This window comes from Sceloporus occidentalis, unplaced genomic scaffold (genome assembly GCF_023333645.1).
Source record: "Sceloporus occidentalis isolate IW3139 unplaced genomic scaffold, rSceOcc1.0.p SCAF_76, whole genome shotgun sequence".
Classification (NCBI taxonomy): Eukaryota; Metazoa; Chordata; class Lepidosauria; order Squamata; family Phrynosomatidae; genus Sceloporus; species Sceloporus occidentalis.
The window spans coordinates 4,572,178-4,591,956 of NW_028317056.1; the positions used below are offsets into that span (position 1 = coordinate 4,572,178).

Sequence of the window (19,779 nt, forward strand, 5' to 3'; positions counted from 1 at the left end):
ACATTTTTTTGAGGTATGTTTTTGTAAACCCTAAGGAAGGATAGACACCAATCCAGAAGATCAGAGCCCTAATGCACGACGTATGCCATCACAGAGAGGTTCTTAAGTGAATGATAAGTCCTCAAGCACCATGTGGCGACACTAGTTAATTCATCTTGCTACCAGATTTAAGACAGCCAAAGAACTGCCCTCAAGTTATTGAAAGCCACCAATATTCCATGGCTTCTACCGACAGCACCAGATTGTTGTACAAACAGGGTTTGGTCACGTTCTAGGGAAAGGTAGGTTCCTCCCGGGCTCCTCAGCGAGGTGTGGGGTCCGTATGGCCATAAAGGAACGTCAAACTTGACACAAGTCGCCGTGATCTGAAGTCTCCCAGTTGACCAGCTCGGTGCTGTTAAACCACAGGCTGATTTCCCGTTCAGCAACTTCCACAGAGTCACTGGCATGAATCACGTTCCTGAGGACGGAGGGACATGTTACGGGCAAGAAGTTCAAGAAGTAAACAAAGCAAGAAGTTAACGAGGAAGTGAAAAGCTTGTAAGTGCCGGAGAACACAAAGAAAACAAATCAGAACATCAAAACATTGTCATCTATAAGATTCCATCTTCACAGAGGAAACGAAGCATCACCTGCTGATGTGAACGCTGTAGTCCCCCCGAATGGTGCCCGGCTTGGCCTGGGCAGAGTTCGTGTCTCCAACCATCAGCCGGGAGGATTTTACCACATTGCTCCCCTCCCAGACCTGTGGGGAGGAAGAACAGAATTAAATGTACCCTTCAGCTGGGTGAAGAGTCACATAGCTTTCATCAAGGCTAACGTACACAGAAGAAGTTCAAATAAGGACAATAAACCCCGACAGCAGCTCTATTTCGAATCTGAGCGGCATTTACTGCCATGGTGGCCTCGATGGGATTTGAGCTCTAGAACAACGGAGGCTCAGCTTTATCCGCTCACTCAAGATAGAAATACGGGATGAGCCGTGGAAGGGGTAAAAAAGCCACCAGAAAATTTATGATTGGGGTCTAAAGTGTTGAAGATACAATTTGACAGAGAAACAAACTGATACAATGGGTTAGGGCTTTGGCCAATTGACTCTTACCATGGCGACCACAGGTCCTGAAGCCATATATCTTATGAGCGAAGGGTAGAAGGGCTTTCTACGAAGGTCATGATAATGTTCAGCTAGGATGACTTCTGATGCCTGGAAAGGAAGCAGTGATTCAAGCAATCAATGGTGGGGTCTCCTAAAAGGTCATAGCTTCATGATGACAAAATGCGTGACGATGTTGGAGAACACAGTCCCTCATCACAATCAAAACCACTAATCACATCCCACAATAATTAGAAGAGCGGCCAATCTACGGGAGGTCTTCGGTAATCCATAGCCGGATGCGCTCCGAGGCGGCGTGGATTTTATTACGCACCTGCAGAAGTTTCATGCCCACTAGTTTGAAGCCGCGCCGCTCGAAGCGTCTGATGACTTCGCCGACCAGTCGCCTCTGGACCCCGTCGGGCTTCACAGCTATGAGCGTCCTCTCCTGGAGACCGGACGGCACTGAGACACAATAAAAAGATAGCGCTTAGGATTTTATTAGATACAACGTCTAATCGCCAGACCCACAGAGAACAGGCGAAGAACGTTAGGGGCGTCTGCTCCATCTTAAACTGCCCTAGGGAGGTAGATAGACTCGAATTAAAACTTCCAACGGATTACATATTAATAGGATTGGCTTCAAAGCATTTTGCGGTGGTAGACTCCTTACCTCTTTTACAATGAGTGGAACGGTCTCCCAGCAGAAGTGGTAGAGGGGAGGTTAAACATGAATTTAATAAGAAAGCACTTTTAAAGTCACATTGGCACAGGAGGCCCATCTAAAAGATCTGTTAGGAGGTCGAGAGGGAACGGGTCAGAAGATGAGGGAGACGGGGAAATTACATTTTAAACAAGGCAGGAAGAGGCGCTGCATACTTTAGTCTGGGGTAATTCAGGCCCATAATGAGCAGTGGGGATTGGGCTGAGGGTTGTGAGGGTAGGGATACCGGATGTACATGTATAGAAAGAAGGAAGAGTAACCCGGACACAAGTTCTAGCAGGCAGCAGCGCAGAACGTTGGGTGGGGGAAGGGTGCCACAAAGACCAGGAGACACCCAACATGTACACAGTGCACCCCACTGCCAAAAACATCACTCTGCGGCCGTACGCAACCGCAGAGCCCACAAGAACAAAGAACTATCGGGAAAGTCTTGCGTTTAACACTTTATGTACCATTTGGTGCCCAAAGGGTTAAGCAGCATGGGTTCTAAACCACATCATGTGACGTCAGAGGCGCTGCAGAGCCAAGTGCTCTGCCCTGTACAGAGCTTTGGGAGTAAGACTCCCCCCCCCCCCCCCGCCCCCTCCTTGTGAACAGCCCCCTCCAGTTACCGGAAGGAGTTCAGAGGCTCTCTGTTCATTCATATACTGGGGGGGGGGCTCACGGCCCTGCGTACCCCCATCATGGCCCAGATACACTGCGCAGATCCGTATATTCGCCCGGGGGAAAAATATTGAAATACCGGAAAAATGTACAGAACAAACAGCGTTAGTATACAGAGATGACACACGTGTCTAAAACCGTGTGCATCACATATGGAGAGAACACGTATGAGCTCAGGAATTTCATTCCTACACCCGCAAGAATCCCATAAAGTGTCAAATCCATTGAAACAGCACTGAGCACACGGTCAGGCCTCCAGATACAGCACTTTATGGTATCTCCTGCAGTAAAGACAGACCTTAATCAGTTGTTGGTCTCGTCTTAGATTCAGGAGCCGTATGTCTATCCCATGCATGTCTCAATCCCCTCACTGTATTACCCTCTACCACTTCTGCTGGGAAGCTGATCCACTTATATACATACTACCAGATCTATGAATACACCCAACTGTGCACACAGAGACCAGGATCCCTTCAGCCATCAATTAGCGCGTTTCATTCACAAATTGATTGAGAGGCTTTGCCCAGTCACCTGCAACTAACTAACAGTAATGACTCGGGGGCTCCCGAAATGAATGGCTTCCCCTGGGCTATAACACACATGATAAAAAGACCCTGATCACTGGCAGCTGCTACACCACGCGTGCTCCCAGGACATGTATGACCCAGCGGGGGGGGGGTCACCCCAATAATGACACTGCACTGGGCTGACAGGCTACAGATAATGCCTTCCTTGGGCCAAGTTAACCCTTTCATGCAAAGAGCCCTGCCTGAAAGTGCTGGGAAGCCAAACACCAAGGAAACCACCAAATTGTACAATGTAACACTAGGATGGGGGGGTAAGAATCTTTAACCCCTTCAGCACTAGAGCTTCCCATTCCCCTCAGCTGACTTAGAATTGTGGGAGTGGTAGCATTTTACAAAATTCAGTGCATTAAAATAAAGTGTGTGTGTATATATATATATATATATATGCACAAGAAGAAACACCGTTTAACCCTTTTATATACAGCAGATCTGTCTGCAGAGTCTCTATAGAGTACCCTTAATGATGAGGGTCACTTATCTCCTGCAGCTCACCGGAGCCAGACTCACCAGTGCTGTAGAAGGGGCAGAGGGCCCTGCTGGGATCCACGATCCGGACATGGGGCCCCCCGCAGCGGACCAGACCCCGCAGGACGAGCGGCCGTAAGAAGTTCATTGCGCCCGTGAAACTAACGCTGCTCCCGGCCGCTGCACAACTCTTTGCCGGTGGGCGGGGTTACCTAAAGGGGCGTGTCCTCACACCACGCCCACTGTTTAAAGGTTCCCTTCCACATGAGCCGCATCACGGACCCAAAAAATCGTCTTCGTGGTATTGGTGCGGGCTACAGGGTGCGCAGGGAGTCATGGCTTAAAAAAAAAAAAACTGGGGCGTGAATGTTGCACATTAATTTATAGATTAATGACACATACCTGATGTGCAGACAATTAGGGGTGATGAGCATTTAAATAATCTCTATGGTGCTCAGTGACCCAAATGTTCAGATATCACGTTAATTCGATGAAAGATTTAAATGTAAAAAAAGGGGGGGGTCGAACTCGATCTCTGCATAATCCTATAGAAAGGAGAAAGCAGCCTCCAATTCAGAGGCTTTGGATGCAGTCACGTGTACCTCGTGAGAGGTGAAACATTGTGACTTTCTAATAGTAAATGTAACAGATATCCCATTTGATCCTTTTTAGGGTTGTGACATCAAAAAGTCACCAACATACATGTGTTTCTAGAAAAGATTATGCACAATAATTATATTCTACATTGATCCAGATTCTGTGGTTTGTGAAATTCTGGTAAAATGGTCTTATTGCCTTTAATTTCATCATGGAGGCAACCAGAACAGTAGAGAACGTTTTATTGGTGTCTGTCATTCATTCATTCATTCATTCATTCATTCATTCATTCATTCATTCATTCATGCCCAGGCCTCAGACACTGATCTAGTCGTTTCAATATGTTCACCTGCTGAATGGTTCCAGGGAACACCTTCTACTTTATTAGGGTTAATTAAATGCCCCATTAAGTTTTGCTACAAATGCCACAAAAGTCGTCTTTTTAAAAGTAAATTAGATCCTAAAATCCTAAACACTTGAATTGAAGGCACATCAAGGTGTATTCATTTACTTTCTTTTCTACAAAATAACAAAAATAAAAAAAGGTAACAGGTAGGGGGTCGGGAAGGTACCGCATCGGGAACACAGACTGAGCACATTGCTCAGGTACTGATACAAGCAGCCGGTGGGAGTGGGAGAAGGGTCTATGGCAGGGGTGTCCAACCTGCTGCAGGACTACATCTCCCATCCTCCTCAGCCAGCCCCCTTAGCTGAAAGAGCGTTATGGGAGATGTAGTCCTGCAGCAGCGGCAGGGCCTTGGGTTGGACACCCCTGGTCTATAGCATAAGGGAAAGGTGGAGAAGAAAAGAGAGGAAAGACGAAAAAGGGTATTAAAAGGAGAGGATGAGAAGGGGGAGGGAGAAAAAGATAAACGGGACCATGGAGGATCATAATTTATTTACCCCCCTGTCCCCACCCAGCATGGTAAACATGTATTATTCAAATACTTGTTCCAAGTAACATTATTAACTAAAGCTAAAAGCTGCATCAACGACCCTTCCAAAAGGTAGCATCAACGTAGTCTTTCATTAATTTGGATCACTGATGGTATCGGTTAGTCTTAAAAGGTCACTTTTTGCACCACTAATGACACACTGAGTACGATGTTGTATTTTGTAACCCATTTTGTTTAAACAAAAGCAGCCGCTTTTCTTCTGCGGACAAGAAGAATTGAGTAACCTTGACCATGTAGCACTTTGAGAGTTACCGTATTCACTAAAGGAGGAGATGGCAGGAGAGTTGTGGTTTTAAATTGCATGCTTTCCTATTTATTATGAAGGTCCAACCTGGCCCTGCATAATGTAAAAAATTAATGGACAAGAAAACTCAGATTTAACTATACTTTATACAGGGCCTGCAGAGTGCTTCTTGCAGCAGCTCAACCAAGTTGGTCCTTCATAATGTGTACTAAAGTTGGTGGGTTAAAATCTCCTGCCAACTCTCCCTTTGATGAATAAATCCCTTTGTTCAGACTAAAAACTTAAAATGCATTTAATTTGGTTGTTAATTTTCCACATCCTATTAAAAAAAAAAAAAAAAAAAAAGCTGATTGTATCTTAAATTGCATTCTTCCTCCGCTGATTAGTTGATTTTACCGGATGTTGAATGGAATGCTTTGCGATGTCCAAGAAGCAAATGGCTCTAGTGATCCCATCAATTAACACGGCCCAGATTTCTCATAAGTCATGTTACTAATATGTGGCACATTGACTCGGGTTTAGGTTATTTGATTGGAACTAAGTTAGGGCTAATAGGAAACGCATATACATCTGGGGCCAAAAAATGGATAACTATTTTAATTATCTGGAGGATCCAAAAGACTTCATTTAAGGTCAATGAATCCAGACTCCAAACCCCTAAAACTAGCACAGTTTAAGGGGTTTGGAGTCTGGATTCATTGACCTTAAATAAAGTATTTTGGATCCTCCAGATAAATAAAAAACTTGAAGAAAAGTTTGGATGTCACTTTATGAAAGCCCAGTTTCTAGTTCTAAACAAAATCAGCTGGTCTATAAAGCACACAAACATTTCATGTACCTGATGTCTGCCATGATCAGCAATCGGTCAGGTGATCTTGCCTCAATAACCAAGATGGGGCAAATAAGGTCAACCTGATCGAGCATTAAAAACAAAAGAGGAAGGAAAGAAAATAAGGTGAAATAAGGCAAAAAGAATACAGAACAATTTCTGCTAAAGAGGAAAAAAAAAAAAAAAAAGCTAGAGGAAAAAAAAGCAGAATTAAATTAAAAGGGGAGAATTTGTGGTATAACAGTTTTTTATGCTTTTTTTTTTTAACCAATGTCTATTGTCCGTGATTCCGAATCATACAAACGACAAAGGTTTCCTACATGGATGGCATCAGCAGCATTGACAGCTATTTAAATACAGAGTAAAGGAGCGATGCAAGGAGGGTAAGAAAGGTAAGTCGATGTAAACAAGGCAGGAGTTTTATTCGCAAGAAGCGATGTTGCAAATCACATCATGGAATGATAACAAAAAACACAAGAAAAAAAAAAAAAAAGTATAAAAACAATACATAATTAAGTCTGTGTTGAGATAATTGGGCCAGGTATGCCGTTCAAAATGTTTGTCCATTTTGGGGGTGAGAAGCAGACCGCTCTGTTACTCCACTTAGAAACAAGGGAATGATACTGAAGGTTTGCGAACCCGATTTCTTTTTTAAACAGTTAAAAACAAAGGAGCTTTATTTCTCCCCTTCCAAAGGAAAGGGTTAAGGTGTGGAACAAGGAGGCACCGTGATCTCGTTCTGAGAATGTGCTAAAAACCGTCCATGATTAAAAACAAACAAATGAAAAAAAAAAAAAATACGGGCGCGTTTCACAGCGGTAAATGGGTTAAAGTTAAGACTGTCAGCGTGGAGATAAGGGGAGAGAGTCCGTCTGTCCTCAAAAAACAAGGGGAACGTGGGTTTGTCACAGTTTCACAGTTCCTGGGGGGAGGCTTTCGTTGCAGAGCCTGTAGTAGCGAAGGTCATTGACCAAGCGGTGGACGCACTGCGTAAACGAAGGTAGGTCCTGCACATGGAGAGAGACGACAAAGGTTAAAAAGGTAATTTGGAAAAAAAAAAAAAAAAAAAATAGATATCAAACAGTCTTTTTCTGGATATAGAGAATAAACTGACACAATCTTGTGTCTCTTTACATCATTATAGAAACAGAGTTCTAAAATGTTGCATCTGTTAACCAGTCCTCTATATAAACTATACATATTTAGTATGGGCAACTCATAGCCTACACTATTTCAAATGGTGACAGACTGACTTACATAAACGTCCAGCAGCTTAGGTTATAGACCGTACCAGGGACAGCCTTATAAATTTATGGATGATGATTAGGGGAACAAGTCCACGCGGTTACTAAACAAATCTGCCCTTGGTTGCCCAAGTCAACCCTGGCAAACATATCTGTGTTATCCAGAACCTGAGCATCTATAGGAGACGGGGGGGGGGGGGGGGGCAAACTCACCCTTTCCATCTTGAAGTTGCGAGCAAGAACAGTCTTCTGGCCACTGTCCAAGCCCTGGCAGCCGGTGAGAAACTCGTGAAGAAACGAGGAGAAGAAAGTGTTGAAGTCGACAGAGGCCATGTTGTAGACGGCAATGCCAATCTCTTCTTGTAGGAGGTCATGAGACTTGTGTATAAGAACTTGAAGCAGAACACTTACAAACTGATGAAGCATCACAGCCCGAAACAGCTTCTGAGAAGGTCACAGGGACAGAGAAACACACAAGGTCATTCAACAGAACGGCGGACAAAGCCTGCATTAAATGGGGCAGGACAGAGCGAGAAGCGGATTATAAAGAGCAGGCGGCGTTTCACATTGTATTTGTGGTCTCACCTTGTGATACAGTTTATGTTTGCTGTTGAGGGTCTCCAGGTAGGAAAGGTTCTGCTTGAACAAGTGTATATCGGGCTGCAGGAAGGACTGTCCGAAAGCCTACGGAAAACCGCAAATGGCAACTATCAACATACTAACTACACTGTTATGAACAAAGCCACGTTACAGGTTCTCCATGCATATTCTAGATGGGTGGCACTAAGGCATCGCACTCACTTGCATGACCGCAATGAACTGGGCCTGGTTTTCCATGGGCTCGTCGCCCCCGTCCCGGTGAACGCTGTCCAAGATGGAGGCGCGGAAGAAATACCGCCAATTGTGGTGCAGCAGCTGGAACAGCAGCTCGAACAGCTCAGCTTTCACATCTGGGGAGGGACGCTAGATTAAAGGAGAGAGCAATCACACACAAGCTGAATAAAACGGGAAAAAGGTAAGAGTACTTAAATATAAAGCGGAGAACAGGACAGAGAGCTAAATACATCGCGATGTTCTTGTCCTTACCTCGGCAATAATAGGGTACAGCTGCTCCATGCTTAGGGCGAGGATGCTGGGCAGGAAAGGTTTGAAAGCCTGGCCAGGTTCTTGCACGACCACTTGAAGGATCTTCAGAAACTTCTCAACCACGTGGCAGCCGGCACTGCCCTCCTGCAGAATACTCTCCGCGAGCTGCTCCCTGAACGAGGTGGAAAGGATTACAAAAGAACAAAAAAGCTTTAAAAACCCTATCAGACTCATTTTCAATGCTGCATCAGAGCCCTTTTTAATGTTCGACTGCACATGAGACATCACTAAGAGCAGAGTTAGTTTTTTAAAATAAAGCAGGGTGTGTGTACGGCTCAGGACCATGCGCAAAAAGCAGCCGTGCCCAGACCGTGATCAACTACTCCATATACATACTAAAAGCATCCATAAGGGCCCATACTGGAAACATTTTCAGCTGTGTTTAAAATGACTGATTACCCTCCACATATCTGCAGTGACATGTTACGCCACTAGGGGGGTGTCCACATCACATCGGGAGGCAGGAGGCTGCATTGTTCCTGGTTCTTATGACATTATTAGTTATACCGGGGCAAGCAGGGTATCGTTCATCTGGCAGGCGTTCTTACCGCTCCATCTGAGACACGTAACCTACCTGGTGAACATGTTGAGAAAGGTCTGTATTATTTGCTCTGTGAAAGGTACCCCCATCTGCACCCTCAACCCTTGGAACAGGGCAAGGAAAAAGCTCAGCATTTCTTCCGTCACGTCTGGCAGGAGGGAAAAAATAAATAATAAATATCAAAGTCAACCCGACGGGGAACAAGTCCAGGGATTTTTTTTTTTTTATGTTTGTTTTAAAGAAAAAGTGTTTTTAAGGACCACCAAGGATCACTATTTCTGGGATATTTAAATGGGAACGCTGAACCAGAAAGTTACTCATTAGTAGGACAATCAGATTATGAATAATACTTTAGGTGGGGCTACAGCATGGTGCAGCATAATGCCCGATATATAGCCCTGCAATGAGTTCCCCGAAGTACTAGAGGTTGAGAACAATGATATAGATATATACATATACAATTAGCATCCTTTGATGGTCTCAACCTCCCTAGATTAAAACCATGTTAAATTGGAAAGATATCGCCATACAAGAGCACCTTTTATTCTTTTTCACAGATCCATATCGGCTGACCTCTAAAGTTCTCCCACGTCAGGAGCGGCCAGGCTACGAGAAAGTCAAGCTACAGAACAGCGTATCGCTTACCGGACTGGTGGATGTAAACAGGGAAGAGCGTAAGGGACAGCTGGGCCGCTTCCTGCATCGACTGGTAACAGATCTGCCGAGACTTGGTCCCCTCACCAGAAACGTTCTCTACGATGTCCCTCAGGACGCCGAGGGTCTGACAGATGATACGCTTAGCTGGAAGAAGAGTAGATCGTTGTTGGAAAGCGCAAAATTTCAGACATTTAAAGAAATCAAAAACAAATAAAGAGCACAGATGAGAGTAGGTGGATTTTGCACTCACTGGCCTCCATCTGGCCCTTCCGTTGCGGGGGAACACTGTCCTTCAGGAGCCGGTACTCTCTGGTGAGACTATCCAGCAGGTTGGCGTGGTGGTTTGAGCGCTCTCCCCACTGCTGGTCATTTTCCGTGACATTAGGCCACGGGAGAAGGAGGACATTGGAGAGGGCACGACATAGCAGCACTTGGGCCTGAGCGGAGAGAGTTACAATTATCAGGTAGAAAGTACAAGAACTCCAGCTCTCCACGATGCAGGACATAGCACCGCACAACAGATATCAGCCAAAAAACAGGACCAGCTTTGGGAAAGTTAAATAAAGTGAAACGATGAACAATACATAAGGTTTCAGCCCCAAACTTAAGCTCTTCCATACCTCTTCAGGTAATCGCTGCGCTGTGCTATCCGTGACACGGCTGAACGCTTTCTGGACGGCAGGAATGTTGAGGAGGAACACTGGCCGCACCGTTGTGGCTATCGAGACTAGCAGATGGCAAGCAGAAAGCAGCAACTTTTCTTGTACCTGAAACAGTGAGTGGGGTTAATCCAGGCTCCAACTCTACATAAGCCGTCATACACACACACACACACACTATCTTTAATGCCTTGTTTTATAGTGGATTAGAGGCAGGCTGCAGTATTTTTTCCCTAGGGGTGCCTGGGACTCTACATGTCCCCTCATTCTCACACGGCTTACCTTGGTGCTGATAAGAGGAGGCAAGGCCTCCATCGCAGTGGAAATAATGGAGATGAACCGCTCTTGGTTCTGGCGCTGAACCTCGCTGTAGAACCGCGCCATCCAATGGGAATAAGCTTGTAGCGCAGCCAAAGACTGGGCATGCCTGTTGGAGAAGGTAGGGATCATATAGTTACCATATATATCAACGATACAAATTAATGCCATTCATATAATAAAGACCTGCCCAAGTCCAGAAGAGAATAGTTTGGGTGCTTAGATAGGGTCTTACAGAACTACAAGTTACATACAACGGGCCTGGCCCAGGTCAGGGCCAAAAGGTAAATACGTCGCTGCATGGCTCCCCCGGACGAGTCTGGATGACGGACTAGAGGAAAGAAACACGCACCCCGATGCCCTTGTCTATGCCGTCTGGTAACAATGTTACCGATACAGGAAAATGAAATGTGATGCAAATCAAATCAACTTACACATCAACAAGGTCTGGCTTTAGCACGGATGGCACCGCAGTTTCCATATTGTATAGCTTGATTTGAGAACCGTATAAAGTGACTTTTACCAACCTGAAAGATACAGGACAGTGAATGTTGGGGTGGAGGGGGGCATCAGGGAACATTTGCAATAAAGGCCGTGGCAAAATAACACAGGTTCCATGCTTACCTTTCGACGACCGTCAGGGCATCGTTGAACCGGGCCTCAAAAACATCGCCAATGAAATATTCGGCGAGTCTCCCGACGGCCTGTAACAGGGAGCCAAGGTCGCGCAGGGAGCAGTGTAACCTTCGGCAGTCGTTCTCTGCGGTCACATTCAGGCGCTGGTCTGCGGGGAGGACAAGCAGGAGCCACAAGGGTACATTTGCGTAATGGTAGCGAATGTGTCAAAGATAGAAAAGCCATTTCCCCCCCCCCCCCATTCTGTAATAAAAGGCTAATTTTTTTAAAGTTTATCCTTGAGATGGCCAGTGACGGTGTCTGATCTCTAAAGCACACTTAAATAGCTGTCCTTGGATTTAAATGTATTCTGGAATCGTCCACGAGTGTTTTATTGCCGTGTAATTTTATCATTTACCCGGCTAAAAGGAACCATTTGCTTCCAGACAATGAGACTCCTCTTTCCATTATTTGTTATCAGACATTCACTAGTCCCAAGGTAAAATGTCCCAAAATAAATCACGCAAGGCCACGGCTAATAAAAAAGTGATCTCTCTTGGATAAACAGTGTCTTATTTCAGGACTGAAATGCATTGTCAAAAAATGCACTAATTGTTGTGTATTGATAGAAGAGAATTTGATATCTGGTAGCGTTCAACCAGTTGATCCCGAAGAGGTAATCTACTGGGTTTATTGTGAGACAACCCAACCAACTCACCATTTTCAGACTGGCTTAACTTCCCCCCCAAATGTCCCAGAAATGAATCCCCCCTTGTTGGAGAAAATAATCTGCGCCTTCTCAGCAGGCATATTTAAGGAAATTTAACGTTTCTCCCAACCCGGTCCATACTGCAATAGAATGTGGCAGTTACTAAAATTCTGGGCTATTTCTGTGTGCCGAGTTCTGGGGCTGCAAGGATTTTAATATACATTTCTTTGCTATCTCAACCCCTTATGAGCAAGCATGCCAAATGCCAAGGTTTAGGGGGCCACAGGAAACCCATGATCTTGGTAAACCATTGCTTTAGGCACAAGAGGATTTAATCACCATTTTGACTGAGCCGGGACATTACATAAACTTCTGGCCTGGATATGGTCCTTGAGACAAGGCGTTTGAGTCCCTCCTCTAGGAATATGGTTATCTCTACAGATATAAGGGCTCAGGGGCTTGGCAAAGAAGAGCTCCACATCTTGAGCTGGCCTAAGGAAAGTGCAGAGTCCACCCACCCAACGTTATAATCCCAGCGCTTCCAATTTAGGATCGGAAGACCAGCGCCTGAGATTTACCATTTAAAACATACCTGTTCCGTTTGTGACAATATACTGCTGCAGCCCAAGATATACATCAAGGTTCTCTTGAAGAGCAGCAAACTGTAAGAATAAAAATAAAAAAAAAAGACCTTAATATTTATATTTTAAAACTCACAAGCATGTTCCTGGATTCATCACAAAGGTTGCATTGTCTCACGCAATTCATACATTTACGTTGTGACAGGACTTGTGTCCTGAGCAGGACTTACTACATTCTTGTGCCAACTAATTCCTTTGTATTAGAAGCAATAGATCCTCAAAAGCTCCAGTCTTGGTGCCGGGGCAGAACATAAGTATAAAAACCAAAACAAACATCGGAAAAGAGTATATGGAAACATCCTCTCATTAGCTTGGTCATTAATTTGTGTTCCCAGAAAGACCTCACCTTAGAGCTCCTGCGCCTCCTAAATCTCTAAGATTAATGGCCTAATGACACCGCTGGATACAGTTCAACAGACTGGAGAATCGCTACACCCAGTACAATCGCTCAACCCAACTCAGAACTAATATCCGTTGAGGTCTCAGTTTTTTTGATGACTGATATCAAATCCTAAATAGGTTTAATTGCTGACTTGACATTTATCAAACCTCTCGTACACAAGCCATCTAGGACAGACAGTACGGAGGAAGAAATGGATTCGATTTTTCCAGACTTAAGAATCAGTTCCCAAATCCCAAATTATGCAAAAGGTAGCGGAGAAAAAAAAAAAGTTTCCGGGCAGCCGGTAAGATCTGCAATTTGTTGTGAAGAAAACCAAGAGTTTGATCAATATCACGTCAATAGGGAGTTACAAACAGCACTCACAGACCTTGGATACAAGCGCAGCCCTCCGCCTCTTTGGGACGCAGGCAAAGTTTATTTAATTTTTGGTTTAAGAAACCTCCGGATCTTGGAGGAGCTAAGAACATAAGTGCGTTAAACTAAAAAATGCAAACAAAAAGAGTAAAAGAACGAGAGGACTTCTTACACTGCTGAATTGTTGCCATTGAAGCATAAAAAGGGACAAAAGAACATGTTTGAACAGAAAAAAAAAAAAAAAAAAAAAAAAAAAAAAACGTAGTTACGTTTTTGCTATTTTTCTTATACTCCGGACCTCTAAAAGGCATCGCAAACATCTCAACTACATAGGACTCATATGGTAATACCCCTTTTTGTGTAGGCTCTTTGATCAGGGCCCTCCTCACCTACTGTATATGCAAGTCAAGTTGTTCTATTACATACTACTTGTGATGTCCTGTTTACCCATTGTACAGCGCTACAGAATTTGATGGCGCGATATAAACCAATAGAGTCAGAGTCAATTACCAGAGTGGAGAAGGCATGCGTGGGAAGCAGCTCCATTATTTTGGCGACGATCTCCAAGCTGTGACGCAGGTATCTCTGCCATTCCGTCTGCTGCTGTGGAGCAAGAGACCAAGCCAAGGTAAGCATTATAACCTGCAAAGATCTTCCCGATGTCCACAATACATTCTAAACAGTCATTCAATCATAATAAGATAAGACAAATAATATTGTCTTAGTGTGGGTCATCTCTGCAACCGTTATAAAAGGGTGGGTTTCTGCAAAGTACACTGGAATCAGAATTCTATACATCGCAGGAATGCAAACAGCCCGAACAATGACATTTGCAGGTATTCTGATCAGCGTACGTAGATCCTACTCCCCATTATCTCTACAGCCTTACATCATCATCCAGGGTCTCATCGTCAAGCTCCTCCAGCTGAGTCTGGTTGCAACGAAACTGAACTCGGTTTAGCACTTCTGTGAGCAGCAATACCAAGGCATCTTCGTACCTGTAGACAGGAGCAAGAAGTATGAGGCTAGCAAGTTTCAAGATTTTATAACTAAACATATATTCACACGCACACACACAATTCCTGCACTCAACCTTCGAACACCCCCAGCGCATCTCACCCTACGGTATACAAATCACCACAAAAACGCGCACACACACACAGTATATTTATATTAATCAGGGATATTAGTGACACCAACCTGCTAATAATAGCCTCCCTCTCTTCCAACCTATTCCTGATTTTGTTGGTCAAATAGTCCAGGAACAAGGCCCAGATATCCAAACAAGAGAGGTAACCTTCATGTGTTGGCTGTGAGAACATAGAAACGTTGAACATTTTAGAGCAGACATGTAACTACTATACCTTAAAATAAAAAAAAAAACCTATACAAAGCCAGATACCTGATGAAAGGTGTATTTAAACAGCAGAGCGAGGAATTCGACCACAGGGAACTGAGCGTTGGACTCTATCCTCCTCAGGTGGACGCTTACAAAGAGCCGCAAGAAATCCGTGAACTTCTCCACGTAGCTGTAATAAAAAATTGGATCAGCATGACACGAGCCTGCCCTACCTACCCTCATCCGCTACGGTAAATCCATCTACGCATGGCTCGGCGCTAAAGGAACATTAAATATACTAATGCAATAAGGATTTGGCTTGGAGGGACCCCGGCTGCTCCACAGAAAGACTAGAAAACAAGACGATCCATCATTGACCATTCTGTGTACGTTCCAAGATTAATTCGTCAATGCACTGCGGAACGCATCTTCAAGGCCGACTTCTGTTACCCCTAAGTGTTAATTCATTGATACGAATAGACCACCTTCTAGTCAAGTTGTAAGATTTTCTACGGGCCAAGCAGAGCTTCAGCGGGCAAGCGGAGGGGTAGAAGGAATCACCTCTCGTCCAGCTCCTCCAGCCGACTGCGCACGCTGTGGGCGTTCGTCTCCCGTGTGATCCTCTGCAGGAGGTAGAAGGTTTGCTGGCACACACGTAGCAGGTATTCCTGGAACTCCAGGGGCACACAGTTCTTACACATCAGCTCATTAATGCAGGACATCGCTAGCACCCCCAACTTATCCCGGTCTCGTTGAGAGCTGTGCAAGGCGGAGGTAAGGGGAGGGCTGCTGCCACCATTAAGGGTCACGGAGGAGTTGGCAGCGGCGAGGTTGGAGGTCCGTCCCGATCGGACGTCACAGCCCAGGCGTGCAAAGTGAAAGATTGTGGTAAGAAGGGAGGGGGTGATGCTGGCGGAAAGGGGTATCCAGCTGAAGAGGTGCGAGAGGCATTCGAGGGCCAGGGCGCATATCCGCTCACTCTCTGCCTCGAGGCTCGGCGGAGGCTGGCTCAACTGCTTCGTCAGGCTGGGCGTGTGGACAAGGTTACTGAGGAGATCATCTAAAGAAAAACAGATGCCAACGATGAGAAACTTACTGCAGCAGACAGATGGAAGACGTTACCAGGAAAGGAACAAACGCATGCATAATGTGTAGCAGCGCCATAGGTTAGTAACGCCATCAGTTCCTTAAATTTGAATATCAAAAAGACTAACTAAACCTCCCTTGGTATGGAACTCAAGAATGAAAATCTTATTAGCTCGCTCATCCATAAAAAAATTGTTATCGGGTGCCAATATGTGCACATTGTGGGGGTTTGCTCTGTTGCTTAGCACTCTACCATCCAATATACCGAGCGTCAATCTCTTCCGATTGGCTGCTTACTTTATATAGATTCCCTAAAAAGAATGGGATTGCCACAAAGTGTGCCGTGTTAACAAGATCCATGGAATGACCAGTTTAGCAGATTATAGTGTCAGAAGATTAAGATACAGATTTTAATGTCTAAACATTTAAAGAGTCAAGAATTTCTTTCTACACAGTAACCAGGCTAACGTAGGAGGGAAAACTTACTGTTTTATCCTTCCGACAGCTGCGTCATTTGTGGAGTTTTAAAGCAAAAGTGCTTGGTGACTGGTGTCGTGCCATGAAAGGTGCTTAGATGTGGAGGCATACAAAACGTTAACATAACAACGGCGTACGTTAATACTCTCTATTGGCGATGGGGAAACTTCTGGCACCATAATATATACATTGTCTATTATGCTGTAGGCAGCTGATCCACTTTAACCCTCTCTCTGCCATTGTGGGAAGTTTAATCACAGGCAGAAGAGACAGCTAAAGCCGGCTTGCACAAGTTAAACCATACTTTTTTTTTTTTTTTTTCCTCTTCTTTTAAAACAGGAAGGAAGTACGCAACACAAAGTTTACTTATCTAAGAAGAAGTGTTACAGAGCGAGCGTCCCCGAGCATCATACAGGAAGAGAAATGGATGTCATCCGTTAAATCAAAAACACTTTTAAGGTATACGTTGATCTAAACAGTACAGCGGCATATATTCTGTGTATCAGGAGTGTATATATATATATCTCAGAAGATGCTCCCTGGCTTATCGAACCGCTGGGTTCATTTTGTCTCCCTGCTTGCAACAGACCCAAACCCTAGCTTGCTAATCAGGTTTTACAGTAGGACAGTCACACAAGCAAAAATGGATAATTTGTGAAATAATGACAAGAAAAAAAATAAAAACGTAAAAAAAAAAAAAAAAAAAACCTGGTTTCAATACACGGAGCTCAAGTCCAACAGGATTATTGTGGAGGTTTGGTTTACCCTTGAAATGCTGCAGGTGAGGTCCGGTACTTACCAGCATCTGAAGCAGTGGGTGAGGGTGGGGGTGTTGCAGCAGTAACACTGTGCTTATCCCAAATACTTTCCAAGACACCTGCGTATTACACGGGGATATTGAAATTGACACAAATATAGTAGAATTCCAAGAAATGTTTAAGAGCTCTGATAGAGGAGAGAAAAAAAAAGAAAAAAGAAAATGAAGTCACCTGTAAGAAGTCCTAGTACAGTCGGCACTTGTTCCAGCAACAGCTTGCGCAGCTCCTCTTTTCTGGCAACGCTGAGGTCCTCTCGAGGACAAGCCAGCTCCTCAGAGGCAGTCTTCAACATGACGAGCCCCAGAGGCGTGGTGCTGGGCGTCTGGATAAGCTGCAGGTACAGACACAAGAAAGTGAAGAATGGTGGCGCAGAGACCCTTCCGACACGTTTAGCATCAGCTGCAGAGTTATGACTTCTCACCTGAAGGATGTTGGTGAAAAAGTCATGGTAGAACATAGGCCAGTCCTGCCTGCCCATATCCACAATGACCTTGCACAGCTTGTTGCAGATGAAGTTGGGAAGTGCTTTGTGCTGGCTGAGCAGAAGTTTGGGCAGTGAGCTGCGAATCTCCATCTTCTCCTCCGAAGGAACCCCCAACCACATCTTGTTGATGAGGTTCTGCAAGAAGCAACCAAAGAAAAAATGACAATTGATTTGGAAACACACAAGCCGATGACCAGAACAAAAAAAATAAAAAAAAATAGAATAAAAACACAATTTTTCCAACGATAACGAAACCCAGGGACGGAGGATCTAGAAGCTACTCAGACATCAACTGGTCATATTTATAGAATATACATTAAATGTTTTTGATTATCTAACTAATTGTAACACCAGACAAAGATAACTTAATAAAACACAAAATGCAGCTTTTAAATGATCCTTTCATGTATAGCAGCAAGAAAGCTATACAACCCTACCTGAAAAAGAAATTGGCCATTTAGTTACCAAATTGAATTGATAATTGGGTCCAATTTCACTGGATCCACCAGCCATGATTACCGACTAAATCTAAACATCAATTAAAAGTTTCTGGGCACGTTATCGCGTTCTTACCTCAAAGACGCTCAAACTGTACATGAGGACGTAGTCACTGCGGGAGCTGGACAGAAAGTAGAAGCAGAACCTCCAGGCTCCCAGCTGCTGAGCAAAATTATTCAAGAGGGACTCTGTGAAAAAGAAGCAGGGAGACTGGATGGAAGCGACTCACCAAAACGCTATGCAGGGCCAAACAGTATACAAACAGAGCCAAACAGTATTCCCACCTACTCATGAATGCAGATACCAGGGGGTTACATGATGCTTGTTTTCTACCAATTAACCTACATTATGTCTGTAATGAAAATACCAAACCATTGCACGGATTCTTCATTGAATTCACAACTACAATAGAGAGAGAGAGAGCGCGCAAGTATAAAAGGACCAAGAAATACCGCGGTCTACGGAATAAAACACTTCTTATTAATGCGAAGTGTGTTTGAAGGCAGCTCTCCTGCTCTACGGCCCCCACTCAGGAGCATCGGACATTTCTTTTGCTGCAATAGCATCCCACTTTTAGGTTTTTCAGATGGTTCTAAGTTATTTTATTTGTATGTTTCCATTTAAAAAAAAAAATAAAATACATATTGATCTGCAACATAACATGGCTGTTCTGTTAATTAGAGGGAATTAAAAGGTTCTCAAAGACTCCCACATGGACTAATAGCTCCTGGCGTTCCACTATCTGATGCACGGACGTTTCTGATCAGGAAACCGCTCGTGTTTTAAGCACATTCCTTTTATTTTATCTGTAATGACATAGTTATAGCAGAACTTAAATCTGAGATTATAAGGTTTCTTTACGTCTTCTTTATCGTTGGTCTTTTTTTTTTTTTTTTTTCTTGTGACGCCTATGTAGCAGTCCCACCACCGCCATCTGTAATTAAAGGGGTAGCAACACTTTTTTTTTTATTTTTTTTTTTTTTTTTAAGGGGCAGGTTTGCTTCACAGTTCCTTTGAAACCTGAGCAACATTTTTGCTGATGACATCATAGACGCTCTCCAAACCCAGTTGGTCAAAGCAACAGGTCCACACTTGCATGAGAATTGACACTGCGCTTACATAACCTCACAGTTTAACAACAACAAAAAAATAGTTCGGCGGGGATACGACCGTCCCTTTAAACTTACCAATTTCTCTTTTACGTTCGTTTGTTGTGCCTGCGTGAAAAAATTCACTCATCAGACTCTCTAGCGCCCGCAACGAAGACTCCTCGGTCGCCTGCAAACAAACGTAAAGTCTTTCAAAAAAAAAAAAAAATGCTGCCATATTGAACTCAGAAAACAACAAAGAAGTAATTACCCCTATTTATTTGCCAATAAAATAATTATTACACTATTTAGAGTCATTTAAATTTAAAGAGCCTAAAAGTAAAGTAAAATTCCAGAGCGAGAGACCCCAGTATTCAACATAGTGGGGCATAACCCCAGAAGACTCACCATGGCGGGATTCACCGATGCCTTACAGTCACTTGGCGCCACACGCCTGCTCCTGGTTCATGTCAAGAAGTCTGGCAGATCCGAGCCCTGACCCCCACGTTATAACAAGGCGCCCCCTCCCCCACACATAAAGAGG

The 19,779-nt window shown here is 44.2% G+C and overlaps 2 protein-coding genes across 2 annotated transcripts; both read right to left on the reverse strand.

The window, feature by feature from the left end:
- Window positions 1-339: 339 nt before the first annotated feature.
- On the reverse strand, window positions 340-3,680 carry LOC149285841 (nucleoside diphosphate kinase A-like). The gene is made up of 5 exons (XM_089494968.1): window positions 3,575-3,680; window positions 1,428-1,558; window positions 1,103-1,204; window positions 633-745; window positions 340-460 (listed from the first exon to the last, which is right to left on the reverse strand). The coding sequence occupies exons 1-5, from the start codon at window positions 3,678-3,680 to the stop codon at window positions 340-342; spliced, it is 573 nt and encodes a 190-aa protein (XP_089351094.1).
- Window positions 3,681-7,063: 3,383 nt separating this feature from the next.
- On the reverse strand, window positions 7,064-19,419 carry LOC149285842 (exportin-6-B). Its single transcript, XM_089494999.1, has 23 exons — window positions 19,335-19,419; window positions 18,223-18,335; window positions 17,587-17,784; window positions 17,337-17,496; window positions 17,147-17,224; window positions 15,346-15,844; window positions 14,848-14,974; window positions 14,646-14,755; window positions 14,335-14,443; window positions 13,956-14,048; window positions 12,640-12,709; window positions 11,348-11,507; window positions 11,158-11,250; window positions 10,688-10,832; window positions 10,367-10,513; window positions 9,997-10,183; window positions 9,735-9,890; window positions 9,123-9,237; window positions 8,489-8,660; window positions 8,204-8,365; window positions 7,988-8,086; window positions 7,616-7,846; window positions 7,064-7,165 (listed from the first exon to the last, which is right to left on the reverse strand). Exons 1-23 carry the CDS (start codon window positions 19,384-19,386, stop codon window positions 7,064-7,066), a joined length of 3,378 nt encoding a protein of 1,125 aa, XP_089351125.1. The 5' UTR covers window positions 19,387-19,419.
- Window positions 19,420-19,779: the final 360 nt, after the last annotated feature.

Coding starts and splice junctions, on each gene's coding strand:
- LOC149285841 (XM_089494968.1), bottom strand. CDS start 3,680: ATGAACTTCTTACGGCCGCTCGTCCTGCGGGGTCTGGTCCGCTGCGGG. Junction 1,205..1,427: donor TGGGCATGAAACTTCTGCAG/GTGCGTAATAAA, acceptor CTTCCTTTCCAG/GCATCAGAAGTCATCCTAGC. Junction 461..632: donor TACAGCGTTCACATCAGCAG/GTGATGCTTCGT, acceptor CTCCGTCCTCAG/GAACGTGATTCATGCCAGTG.
- LOC149285842 (XM_089494999.1), bottom strand. CDS start 19,386: ATGAGTGAATTTTTTCACGCAGGCACAACAAACGAACGTAAAAGAGAA. Junction 17,785..18,222: donor ACAGTTTGAGCGTCTTTGAG/GTAAGAACGCGA, acceptor TGCTTCTTGCAG/AACCTCATCAACAAGATGTG. Junction 14,049..14,334: donor ATGAGACCCTGGATGATGAT/GTAAGGCTGTAG, acceptor CTTGCTCCACAG/CAGCAGACGGAATGGCAGAG.